Source organism: Narcine bancroftii, chromosome 2, assembly GCF_036971445.1.
Source record: "Narcine bancroftii isolate sNarBan1 chromosome 2, sNarBan1.hap1, whole genome shotgun sequence".
Lineage (NCBI taxonomy): Eukaryota > Metazoa > Chordata > Chondrichthyes > Torpediniformes > Narcinidae > Narcine > Narcine bancroftii.
In genome coordinates, this window is record NC_091470.1 from 137,385,792 (window position 1) to 137,399,034 (window position 13,243).

The following is a 13,243-nucleotide window of genomic DNA, read 5'->3' on the forward strand; positions in this document are numbered from 1 at the left end:
TTGATGCTTCGCCGTTCATCGAATCAGCCTGATGAGAATGTAACCCATTTTTCATTCCAACAGTTGAGTTTCCAGCACAAAGTGGGAGTAATGTACTGCAAGGCTGGACAGAGCACTGAGGAGGAGATGTACAACAATGAAGTGGCCGGTTCTGCATTTGAAGAGTTCCTCCAACTGCTGGGGGACAAAGTGCGCCTCAAGGGCTTCGACAAGTACCGAGCTCAGCTGGACACCAAAAGTAAGGGCATCGGGGATGTGTGGACATTTGTGAGAACATTGTCTAATCATTAGACAAGTGGGTATGAGCTCAAAGTGCTGACTGTATCCCACCCCCAAGTTTCTCCCTTTTCTTTACCTTTTAGTTCAGGCCGACATTTTCTCATACCCAAGCCCGAAACGTCTGTTATGTATTTTTATCTTTGTTGTGTAAAGGGCACTGTTTGACCTGCTGAGTTTCTCCAGCAACGTGTTTTTATTCATTCCTCTCCGTTTAAGGCAACGACTTACAACCCGTTGGAATAAAAGTGGAAAATGCTGGGTCTACTCAGGAAATCAGAGTTAGTGTCTCAAGTTGAAGGCCTGTCACCGCACCAGTGTCTGCAAATCTTCCAGCCTCCGTCGTCTTCTTTCACTGGCATCTCCCAGGATCCCGTCTAAGCAGTTGTCCTGCAAAAATGAATTGCAGTGAGCTCCATAGGAGCAGAGCTATAAAACCCACTGTTCACTGTGGTTTAGAAGTTGACATGGCCGTGAGAAGTTCAATGGGACTGTGGACTTTCCTGTCGATTATGTCACCAGAACTCCTGTGGAAGATGTAGGCTGCTTGAGGATAGTTGTTTTTGCTGTGATGTATGAGTAATTCAGCATGGGTGATGCTAGTATTTGAGGGGATTTTAACTCAGAAAGAGATGGGATTGGGTGAGGTGAACATTTGTTATAGCTGTTACCTGCAGTAGTTGCTCGCTGTGTTAGTGGAGGAAGGACATGAGGTGGATGGTCAGGAAGTGGATCATATTTAGAAAAGCTGCATGCCTTTTTGTTTTAAATGGTGGCGGGGTGGGGGGGGTGTGGTTTGGAAGGTCAGATCGATGACGCGTACCTTTCTGGTGCAGATTGACCCTGAACCGATCAGCTGCACTCTGAATTATCTTTACCAACTGCAATTCCCAACCACATTTTGCTTGCTGCCTCCATCACCCCAAAACACCCCTCAGGGCATGTGGGCTTTGCCAGACCATTGTGCCATGGCAAACAATCCTACTGGTCTTCTATTGGGGATCGCAAGAAAACACATAGGGTGAAGCCTGCAATTCCAGCGTTCCTGGACAAGATCTCCAATGCATCGAATCCTACCTCAGTAATATATGAGTTCTCTAGCCGTAATCATACACAAAGGGTTGTTTAATACACCGCAAACTCTTTCCGTCATCTGAGAGACACCGGTCAGGAGTGTGATGAAATGTTTTCCGCTAGCCGGGATGAGCATAGTTTCCAGGATTCTCACGAAGCTTGATCCTATCCAGTTGCATGATTGAAGTCCCATCAATGGCTCTAACCCTTCGTCCCCTTCATCACCTGGTCCATGGGGCAGGTAAAGTGCACAGCATGTGCTTGCCCAGGCTAGTCAGACAGCACCTCCCAAACCCATAGCCTCAACCACCCAGAAAGGTGAAGTCCACCAACAGGTTCCACACTGCCTTTCTTAATATCCTCACTTGATAATGCATCACTAATACTTCATCTAAGTCTTGGAACTCACTCCCAAACTGCACTCTAGACTGATTGCAGCAGTGCACTAAGGTGGATTACGACAACCTTTCCAAGGGCAGTTAGATTTGTACAATAAACTTTGGCTTTTCTCAGTCCTGAAGCAATGATGTCCAATTGCTTAGAAATCTGTTTAAAACATCATGTTGAGCACCTCTCTTGCCACACGAGTGAAAAACAAAATAAAATGCAAATACTGTAAATCCGAAAGTGCAGAAAATGCTGGAAATACTCAGCAGGTCAGAGATGCTGCATAACAACTGAACGTTTCCAATAATACTTGGTTTTGCTCCAGACTAACTCTCCTGTGAACCCTGTGTGATGAAGCCATCTCCATAATTCCTTTGTCAAAATGCAATTCATTGCGACTTGAATGAGGTTTTATGAAAATTAACTATTATATTTCATTTATATTGCATGCAATGTTCAGATTATTTGTATTTTTCCAGTTTGCATAATTCTGATGTTATTTGAAATCTCTCATGTACCTAATCTGAACCACTCTGATTACTCAATACCCAGGAGAACAATCCACAAACTTCTTCGCCAAATTATTGTGTTCAATGATTATTTTCCATTCATTCACTTAATGCCCTCTCCAGTCCTGCTCCGTTTCTGTACTCGGCCACTTCTCAACCATTAGATCCACTTTCCAACAGAAGGGCTCCAGCCTGAAACGTTGACTGTCTATTGCTCTCTGTGGATGCTGCATGGCCTGCTTGGATCCCCCAGCATCTGCAGACTCCTTGTTTTCCTCCTTTCTGCAGGCCCACCAAATGGAAGTTGAGCTGATGTTGTTAACGTCTATAGGTCATCTTCCTTTTCCAATAACTGTTGAATTATTAAGTTAGTTATTCAGAGAAATGAAGACGCTTTTCACCGTCTCTGTTGTTTTTAGCTAAGAGGCAACTTTATTAGAATTTTTTTTAAATCAATCTTCTTTCTACTGGTATATTTCTCTATGAAATTTAGCTGATCCTCAAAGCTGAGTGTGAAGATAACTAATACCAAGGAACTCTATGGTATTTAGCCCAATCAACCTGAATCTCATTGCTTACAGCAGAATTGCCTTCCTTGTTCTGGGTGTATAGACATAGTGCATGAGAAAGGAACTCGATAATTCCATTCTCCTCCCCAGTCAATGAGTTGTAATTAATCCATTCCCTTTCACTTGATGTTCAAAGTAACAAGTTAATTATCTGTAACTCGGTTGATACTTAGCCATCGGACAGTCTGGCTTCATTCCATGTTAATATTGTTTTTGCATTTATATTAGTTCATTTACTTATCTAAATTATTCTAATTTGTCTTGCTTTATTTTTCTTTAACTCTTCATTTTTACCATTGTTTCCCCAGATGTTTAACTCCTTTCTGTTGTAGTGCTTTTTTATGGAACATGAGTGATGCAGTTGGTGTAGTTGGGGGACATGGTCAGACGAACTGGGCAGCACGGTAAACGTCGTGGTGATTCCCAACGTGCCCCCCCCCCCCTGTAGACGGTGGAAATATCCAAGGGGGTAGTGAGAAACTAGGGAGCGGTCAGGGGGTGGTGAGGAAATAGGGGGCGGTCTGGGGATGGTGAGTAAATAGGGAGTGGTCAGGGGGTAGTGAGGAAATAGGGGCGGTCTGGGGTGGTGGGTAAATAGGGAGCGGTCAGGGGGTGGTCTGGGGGTGGTCAGAAGGTGGTGAGGAAATAGGGGGCAGTCAGAGGGTGGTGAGGGAAAAGGGGGCGGTCAGTGGATGGTGAGGAAATAGGGGGTGGTGAGGGAAAAGGGGTCAGTGAGGAAATAAGGGGATGTTCCAAGCCTTCCGCCACTAATCCCCTCTCAGCGCTGCCACTGACCCATTTTCTACCCCCCCCCCCACCCTCAGTGCCACCACCAACTTCCCCCACCCTGCTCGGTGCCAACACTATTCCCCCCCCCCCCCCCCCCATGCCATTGTACGTGGGGGAGGGAGGTGCTCAGGATGTGACATGGAGGCCAAGGGGGTGGCAGACCAAAAATGTTTGGGAACCACTGGCTCAACGCTGTCACCGCGCTAGTGACTTAGGTTTAAATCCCGCACTGTCTGTAAGGACTTGTTCGTTTTCCCCGTGTCTCCATGGGTTTCTTCCGAGGGCTCTGGTTTTCTCCTACTGTTCAAAACTTACCAGGGTTGTAGGTCAATCAAGTGTAATTGGATGGCACGGGCTCGTGGGCTGAAAGGGCCAGTTACCGTGCTGTATGTCTGAAACAAAATTCTCATATTTGCTGAAGTGTTGCCAATAATTACATTAAACCTTCCTGATGTTGGCCTTTAACCACATGTTACACTTGCTCATCTTAACTTTTCTCTCCCTTGTGACTGCAATAATCCAGAGATCTCTCAACTTCGATGCTCTACTGCTACATTTGTTACCCAATCTTCTTTTGCAGGGTTCTAGTTTATCTTTGCCTGTTCTCTCAACTCATATGGGCCACCTTGACCTTTTCTCATCTATCTGAGATGCTTCTTGCCTTTGTTATGATAATACCAATTCTGAAGTGCTACTACGCAGTATCAGTGGCAATGTGGCTATTGAACTGTGCGTGATCTGAGATCAAGGGATGCTGATTTTTGAATGGCAGAGCCAGTGTTAATCTATATCAATGATCTGGATGATAATGTGGTAAATCGGATGACACAGAGATTGGAGCAAGGATGGCTTTCAAAGCTTGTAGCAGGATCTGAATCAGCTGGAAAATAGGCAGCAAAATGGCAGGTGGAATTTAATGCAGGCAAGTGTGAGGTGTTGCACTTTGGGAGGTCTAACCAGGGTAGGACTTGCATGGTAAATGGTGGGGCACAGCGGAGTGTGGTGTAACAGAGGGATCTGGGAGTACAAATACTGTATATAATTCCTAGGAAGTGTTGTCACGGGTAGATAGAATTATAAAGAAAGATTTGGGGATGTTGGTCTTCCTAAATCAAAGTATTGAGTGCAGAAGTTGAGATATTATGTTGGAGTTATACAAGACATTGGTGAGGCCAAATATGGAGTATTGTGTGCATTTCTGGTTGCCAAACTACAGGAAAGATATCAACAATATTGAAAGAGTGCAGATAAAATTTACAAGAATGTGGCTGGGACCTGAGTTAGAGGGAAAGGTTGACTTTACTCCCTGGAGAGTCAGAGAAGGAGGGGAGATTTGGTTGGGTTAATGCAAGCAGCTTTTCCTATCGAGTTTGGGTGAGACAAGAATAAGAGGGCATGGGGTAAAAGTGAAAGGTTTAAGGGGAGCATTCTGGGAAACCTCTACACGCAGAAGGTAATGAGAGTGTAATACAAGCTGCCAATGGAGGTGATGGATTCAGGTTTGATTTTGACATTGAAAAGAAGTTTGCTTTCCAAGGATGCAATACCTATTTCACTCGTACCAATTCCTTTTAACAGAGAAATTCTTCAATGAACTAAAGAAAATAATAAGGAAATTCTTATGGAAGGGGGAAACCGAGGATAGCGCTAGATAAATTAACAGAATGATACAAACAAGGGGGCTTACAGCTACCAAACTTTAAGAATTATTATAGAGCAGCATAATTAAGATATCTATCAGATTTTTATCAAACAAAGGAAAAACCAGATTGTACCAGGTTAGAGCTAGATAAAATAGGGGAGAAGGTACCAGAACATCTACTTTATAAGTGGGATGAAAAATTGGTGCAATATAGAAGTTCACCAGTACTGCACCATCTGCTCAACATTTGGAAGAAGATTCACATAGAAAGGAAAAAAACAAATTACCAACTACCAAAATTATTATTGACGCAAAATCAACTAATCCCTTTCACAATAGATAACCTTTCCTTTAGAGAATGGGAGAAAAAAGGGATCAAAAGAATAGAAAATTGTTTTTTGGGAAATAATTTATTATCTTTTGAACAAATGAAGTACAAATATGGAATAACTCACAGTACAATGTTTGCATACCACCAACTGAAAACCTACTTGAAGGACAAATTGGGAAGCAGGGTGAGGTTACCAGAAGGAAGCAGTTTTGAATATGTGATTACAGACACAATGATAATTAAAAGATTTATAACAAACATGTACATCAAACTGCAAGAGAAAGAGAATGAGGAAACAAGCTGTAAACCTAAACAAAAATGGGAACGAGATCTAAACATAAAGACAAAAAATGAAAAATGGGAAAAGCTATGCTCCGGAACTATGAGAAATACAATAAACATGAGGTAACGCATTATACAATATAATCGGTTACACGGGCTCTATATCACGCCCCAAAAGTTAAATAAATGGGATCCAACAGTATCAGACAGATGTTTTCACTGTAAGAAGGAAACGGGAACAACAATACATGCAATTTAGGCATGTGAGAAAGTGGAAAAGTTTTGGGAAGATCTAAACCAGGTATTAAATAAGATCACAAAAAACAACATACCAAAAAATCCAGAGATATTCCTTCTAAGTAATATAAGAAATAAAGAACTTGGACTTGATTTGGATGGAGCACAAAAAAGATTTATTATGATAGCCTTAGCTGTAGCAAAAAAATGTATAATGTCAACCTGGAAATCAGAAGAGAGCCTGAGAGTACAGCAATGGTACATAGAAATGAATAAATGTATTGCAATGGAAAAAATAACATATAATTAAAAAAATAAAGTCACATTATTCGAACAAATTTGGGAACTGTACATGGAACACAACAGAGAGGGCCTACCGTGGACTTCCACCCCTAAAATGATAGAATTAGAAGAAGACGAAATGAACTGACCCAGTGTGTAAAAGAAGATGATACAATTTTCTTATTTATTTTCATTATATGATGACATTGTTTAATGGGTTTACTGCAATGTATATGTTGAACGTTTAGTGGGTGGGGAGGGGAGTGGGAAGGAGGGAGGCAAAGGAGGGGAAGAAAAGGGAGAAAATTGCATTGTGTATATTCAAGAGGGAAATTGTGTGTATTTTGGTCAATATGGTTCATAGTGTGAAAAATAAAAAAATTTTAAGAAGAAAATAAGTTTGGATGGGAGAGCTATGGTCGAGGGGATCAGGCAAAATAAATAGTTCAGGAAGGACGAGGTGGGCTGAAGGACCTGTTCCTGTGCTATAGTGTCACATGGCTCTCTGGTTCTAATGACGTGCTTGCAAGGGCAATTACAGGCACAGGAGAAGGGTGTTTCCTAACTGCATCTCCATTGCCTGTTCTGTTAGATAGGGCTGATCTTTTTCCTAACTACATCTATTAACCTGGGTTCCATAATCCTTAATACTCTGGCCTCAGACAAATGTCAGCCCTGGCAGAGGATGAAGGAACTGCCGAGCTTGTGATCAGCTGTTTGAGATGTGTTGTAATTATTTTTGACCGATGCTGCTTTCAGTAGAATGCCATTAAGTTCTGAAATTTTGCTGGAATCCACAAAGTCCATTTATTGATCGCCCATCCTGACAAAAAATATACAGAATTGCCATAAACATGAACAGTCCAATCCAACAGATTTTTATTTCTTTTAAAGTGGTTTTTCAAATCTGGCAGTCAATAAAAACAGTTTGTGCTGATTTCAATCCAATCCAGACAGAACACCTGGACGAGCATTAAAAATCTGTGCTGACCAAATTACTATTGTATTCACGGATATCTTCAACATCTTATTCTGGCAGGGTGTAGTACCCAAACAGGAGCCAATTGTACCAGTCCCCAAGAAGAGTGTGGTGACGTCTAAATGACCTACAACCAGGAGCGCTCACTTCAACAATGATGAAGGGTTTCAAAACCCTGGTGTTGAAGGATATCAGCTCCTGTCTGGGGGGCAACATGGATCTCTTCTAACTCGCCTATCGTAGTTACAGATCTTATGGTGGATGTCTTCTCACTGGCCCTACACAAAGCCCTGGGACACCTGGACAGCAAAGATCCATTCATCAGCATGCTCTTTATTGACTACAGTCAGCATTCAACATCATCATCCCCTCAAATCTGACCAGCAAACTTCCAGACCTGGGACTCAACACCCCACTGTGTAATTGGATCATGGATTTCCTCACCTCCAGACCACAATCAGTTCTTTGCTGAACTGTTTTTCTGCCTCGTCCCACTGACCTGCACCCAGTTCATCGCCCTCCATACTCCTCCTATCCATGTACCTGTCCAAATTTTAATTAAATGTGAAAATTGAGCCCCCCACTCACCACTTCAGCTGGCAGCTCATTCCACACTCCCACCACTCTCTGTGTGAAGAGTTTCCCCCTAAACCTTTCCCCTTTCACCCTTAACCCATGATCTCTGGTTTGTACCTCACCTACCCTCAATGGAAAAAGTCTCTACATTTACTCTGTCTGCCCCCCTCATAATTTTAAATACCTCTATCAAATCTCCCCTCATTCTTTTACCCTCCAGGAAAAATGTCCTAACCTGTTTAACCTTTTCCTGTAACTGAAGTCCAGGCAACATCCTAGTAAATCTTCTCAGCACTCTTTCTATCTTAATTATATCTTTCCTGTAGTCAGGAGACCAAAACTGCACACAATACTCTAAATTCAGCCTCACCAATGTCTTATACAGCTTTACCATAACTCCTGTACTCAGTACTTTGATTTATGAAGGCCAAGATGCCAAAAGCTCGCTTTACAACCCTGCCCAACTGTGACGTCACTTTCAGGGAATTATTCCCAGATCCCTCTGTTCTATCGCACTCCTCCTCAATGCTCGTCCATTTACCATATATGTCCTTTCTTAGTTTGCCCTTCCCAAATGCAACTCTAACATTTGTCTGCATTAAATTCCATCTGCCATTTTTCCAGTTGATCCAGATCCCTCTGCAAGCTTTGAAAACCTTCCTCACTGTCCACATGCCTCCAAACTTAAAGTCATCTGCAAACTTGTTGATCCAATTTACCACATTATCATCCAGATCATTGATATAGATGACAAGCAATACTAATCATGGATTAAATTTTCTCTGTCAGAAGGCATCCTGCCACACTTAAGAGCAGGATTTAAAAATGTTGCCAAGCAGGCACTTAACCTAGACCCTCAATTAAAATGATAATATTGTGCAGGTACACAATCCTTTATCCGGTATCCTTGGGAGAAAGTGTGTTCCGAATTTTGGATTTTTCCGGATTTCGGAACGCCAGATTTAAGCCCACCTGAATTGTGCTGCTGTCTCCCAACCCCTGCCCGCCCAACTCGCACTGCCGGTCCTCCCCCCACCCTCCTCGCCCACCCGACTCGCGCTGCCGGCTTCCCCACCTCGCCTGCCCGACTCGCGCTGCCAGTCTCTCGCCCACCCATTGCGCCCTGCCAGTCTCACACCCGCCCAACTCGCACTGCCGGTCTCTCGCCTGCCCGATTCACGCTGCCGTCTCTCTGCCCACTTGCCGGATTTTGGAGCTTTCCGGATTTTAGATGTCCAGATAAAGGATTGTGTACCTGTATGGTATTTAACTAATCCACAATCATTTTGATCAGCTTCTTTATACAAGTCTGTCAGTTCTGTGCCTGTGGTTTGCATATAAAATTTCCATCACTTCTGTAGACTGATACAACCTCAACTTCAACAAGGCAAAGCAATAGAAACATTAGGAATTATCATCTTTATTCTATTTACCTTGAAAATGTTGGTCATTAGAATTTAAGATTCTGCACCAAAATGGATGCAAGGATTAGTTGACCTTGGGATACTGTTTAGTTACACTGCAGGCAAACTAAGCACTGAATATGTCACTGTATATACAGTATCTGTTATTACTTCCAAGTGTCCAATTTAGGTCTCCGTTAATCAGAACATCGCATTGGGCTCCAATCAATCAACTTAGCAGTCTGGGTCTAAGTCCTTTCAAGCTTCCCAAAGATTATACTTCGAGTTTCAATTTTAAGTTTCCATGTTTTGAGTAGTTGCAGTTATTTTTGATGATATGATTAAATATTCAGTTTTAATCATGAGTTTGTAAGGTTGCATTTTATGTTTGAAATCAATATAATCGTGTGATCTGATGGTCTTGAACAGCCTTCCTCCTGCATATTGAGATCGATGGCTTTTCAGTTCTAATTATATGTGATAAAAATGTCTTTAGGTTCTTCCCCTGACCAGACCTGTTCTTTCCGAGTTTCTTTCTCAAGAATGGGGCTAATCCAGCTTCCCTCTCTTTTCAGCTGACTCAACCGGTACTCACTCCCTCTACACAACCTACAAGGATTACGAGATCATGTTTCACGTCTCCACTCTGCTTCCTTATACACCAAACAACAAGCAGCAGGTAGGAGGAAAGCTTTCTTCTTACTAAAGCCTTTATGTGGCCACCAGCTTAAGTGAGTTTAAATTCAAGTTTATTTTCATCTGACTGTATGTAGACAACTAGAAAAAACAGCAATTCTCCAGACCGCAATGCCCACTCAATATACAATACATAGTAGTCACATAAAGACAGAATTTAAAATAAATATTCTGCGATGATTTGCTTGGTTACAGGATACTGTTCATCAATCTCGCAGTCTGCAGGAAGAAGCTATTTCCCAGCCTGGCAGTCCTGATTTCGATGCACCTGTATGTAATATCCTGCATAATATTAATCCCTCAGTTGCTTCCCACTGGCCCCGGTAAAAGTGTAAATGCTAGGCTGGTTTATCATGAAATAGCAGTGAAAGTCCAGCAATTCATTTTCTTTCCACCTCAACGGTGAAGCTGTGGTCGACAGATGCCATGGGCCTAATCCCAGCAACAATTTCTCATGTTTATTTGGTAGCATAGATGTCCAAACCTGCATCAATCTTCCCTAACACTTTAATGCAGTAGTTTTCAACCTTTTTCTTCCCACTCACATACCACTTTAATTATTTCCTATGCCATCGGTGCTCTGTGATAAATAAGGGATTGCTTACAGAGGGATGTGGGTGGAAAGAAAAAGTTTGAAACCCACTGTTTTAATCGTCCCTCATTGACTCGTTATGTGCACAGTTTCAGAACTCCAAAGGAAATGGACCGATGACAATTTTTTTCAAGCAAAATATTTCAGAAGCAGTTGGGTCTAGAGCAGTGATTCTCAACCTTCCCTTCCCACCCACACCCCATCTTAACCAATCCCTTACTAATCACAGAGCACCAGTGGCAGAGGGGTTACTTAAAGTGGGATGTGAGTGGAAAGGAAAAGGTTGAGAACCACTGCTTTAATGCAAGGCAGCAAGGTTACTTTTGCCTGACTTTTGTTCATTAATGAGAGTCTCCCTCCTGCTAAGTGTGAAACAGCCTCCAGAAGGATTTGGACCAAATGTAGAATCTTCCTTTTCTGCAGATTTCATGACGTAAACCAACTGAAAGTCTTTGCCTCTGACCTTTTGTTTCTAGCTTTGAGCAATGTCTATAAAGTAGAATGGAACATGTTTCCACTTTTCATCTGAACTGGAACAAGCTTAAGAACAACTTTTATGACTTGAACAAAGAAGTGGGAGGGTGGGTTGGCCTGTTTGTGGACGACACAGAGGTTGGAACTGTTGTGAATAGCCTAGACCAGCTATTCTCATCAGGGACCATAGCCCCCCACGTCCACCCCTGGCCGGGGTGGGGGGGGGGAGGGGAGTAGACAGCACATTTAAGGGGAGACATGGACTGAAACCAATAAAACATCCATAAAAAGGTTGAGAATGGCTGGTGTAGATATTTGTCAGAGGTTACAGGATGCAGAGTTGAGCTGAAAGAGGGCAAATGGTATTCAATCTGGAACAAATGTGATAGAGTTTGGAAGGTCGAACTTGAAGGCAGAGTAATGAAGTAACGTTGGAGCTTTCTAAAACTCTGGTTTGATTGCAGGGCTGGACGCCTCAATGCAGGAAGGACGTAGAAGTTTTAGCTAAATTTAGCAGAGGAGGTTTACCACCAGGATGTCGCCTGGGTTGGAGAGTGTGTTTTATGAAGCAAGGTTGACAGAGGCTTTTCTCTTTGGAGCGACAGAGGATGAGAGGTGACTTTATGGAGGTGCATAAGACTATGAGGAGCATAGATGCAAGAGTGCAAGAGCATAGATGGACAGCCAGCACCTTTTTCCAGTGGCAAGAATCGGAAATACCAGAGGGCATCTGTTTAAGGTGAATGAAGGAAAGTTTAGGGGAGGTAAGGTTATTCCACAGAGAGTGGTGGGTGCTGGGAATGCTCTATCAGGGATGGAAGTGGAAGCTGGTACAAGAGGTCCATTTAAAAGTCATGAACTTAAGGAGTAGGATGTGGAATAGTTTTACGCAGATAATGCGCCAAAGGGCCCATCCTGCGTTGCAGTGTGCTATGTGCTGATCTCTCCAAGAACAGGACAGACAGGGCTATTTAACCTTTTAGATCCCACTCATCATTTACAAAGTTCGCATTGGGGGTGTGCAAAACATATTCCTCCCTCTCTCAGGTTGTCATTGCTCGCTTGGATCACACAAAATAAAGTACAGTAGCCCCCTTCTTATCCACAGGGGTTCTGTTCCCAGACCCCCAGCGGATGCCTGAAACCACGGATAGTACCGAACCTGATATAAATACTATGTTTATTCCTATACATACATAGCTATGATTTAATTTATAAATTAGCCACAATAAGAGATTAATAACAATAATTAATAATAAAATAGAACAATTCTAACAATATTAAAAAGGGTTACTTGAACACAAGCACTGTGATACCACGACAGTCGATCTGATAACCGAGACGGCTACTAAGTGAGGGGCGGGTAGTGTACACAGCGTGGATACGCTAGACAAAGGGATGATTCACTTCCCAAACGGGTTGGCGCGAGATTTCATCAAACTACACAGAACGGTGCACAATTTAAAACTTATGAATTTTTTATTTCTAGAATCTTCCGGCCATGGTTGTCTACCGGTAACTGAAGCCATGGATGGGGGGGGGGGGGGGGGGGTCCACTATATTGCATTTGTTCTACAGTAAACAAACTGTATTCCAATGGGCTGCCAGCAGAAAAGCTTGGTGTTCAATACCCTGTTGAAAATGATTCAACTGACAGAGGGTTGCCTGCTGCTGGAATGATGGAAGGAGATGTAATGGCTGTTACATTAATTTAATAGCCTGCCATGGGAATAGATCACACAATTAAGACGTGCCATAATAGACTAACTGGCACCTGTTGTAATCATGCGGCAGGGAACACATTTTTATTGGCCACTCTTTTCAGGATGCAACAGATTTCAAATTTATTGTCAGAGTGAATACATAACATCACATACAACCCTGAGATTCCTTTTTCCTGCAGGCAAGGCAGATTTACCACTAATTGGTAGTGCAAAAAATAAACTACACAGCATAAAACATGTAAACAAATAAAGAGCTGTAAGCAGATAATGAATGTAAACAAATTGACTGTGCAATACAGAGAAAATAAAATGCAGAAGAGTCCTTAAATCATTCCCTGATTGAGTTTGTCATTGAGGAGTCTGATGGTGGAGGGGTAGCAGCTGTTCCTGAACCTAGTGGTGCGAGTCTTGCGGCACCTAC

The 13,243-nt window shown here is 42.6% G+C and overlaps 1 protein-coding gene across 2 annotated transcripts in view; it reads left to right on the top strand.

Annotated features, from left to right (window-relative positions):
• The window catches only part of sipa1l1 (signal-induced proliferation-associated 1 like 1), a 177,605-nt gene that overhangs the window by 54,908 nt on the left and 109,454 nt on the right, over positions 1-13,243 (top strand). For both annotated transcript variants that reach the window (XM_069918125.1, XM_069918126.1), the window contains exons 5-6: positions 64-238; positions 9,912-10,015. In XM_069918125.1, coding sequence (XP_069774226.1) covers positions 64-238; positions 9,912-10,015 — 279 coding nt within the window. The remainder of the gene's footprint in view (positions 1-63; positions 239-9,911; positions 10,016-13,243) is intronic.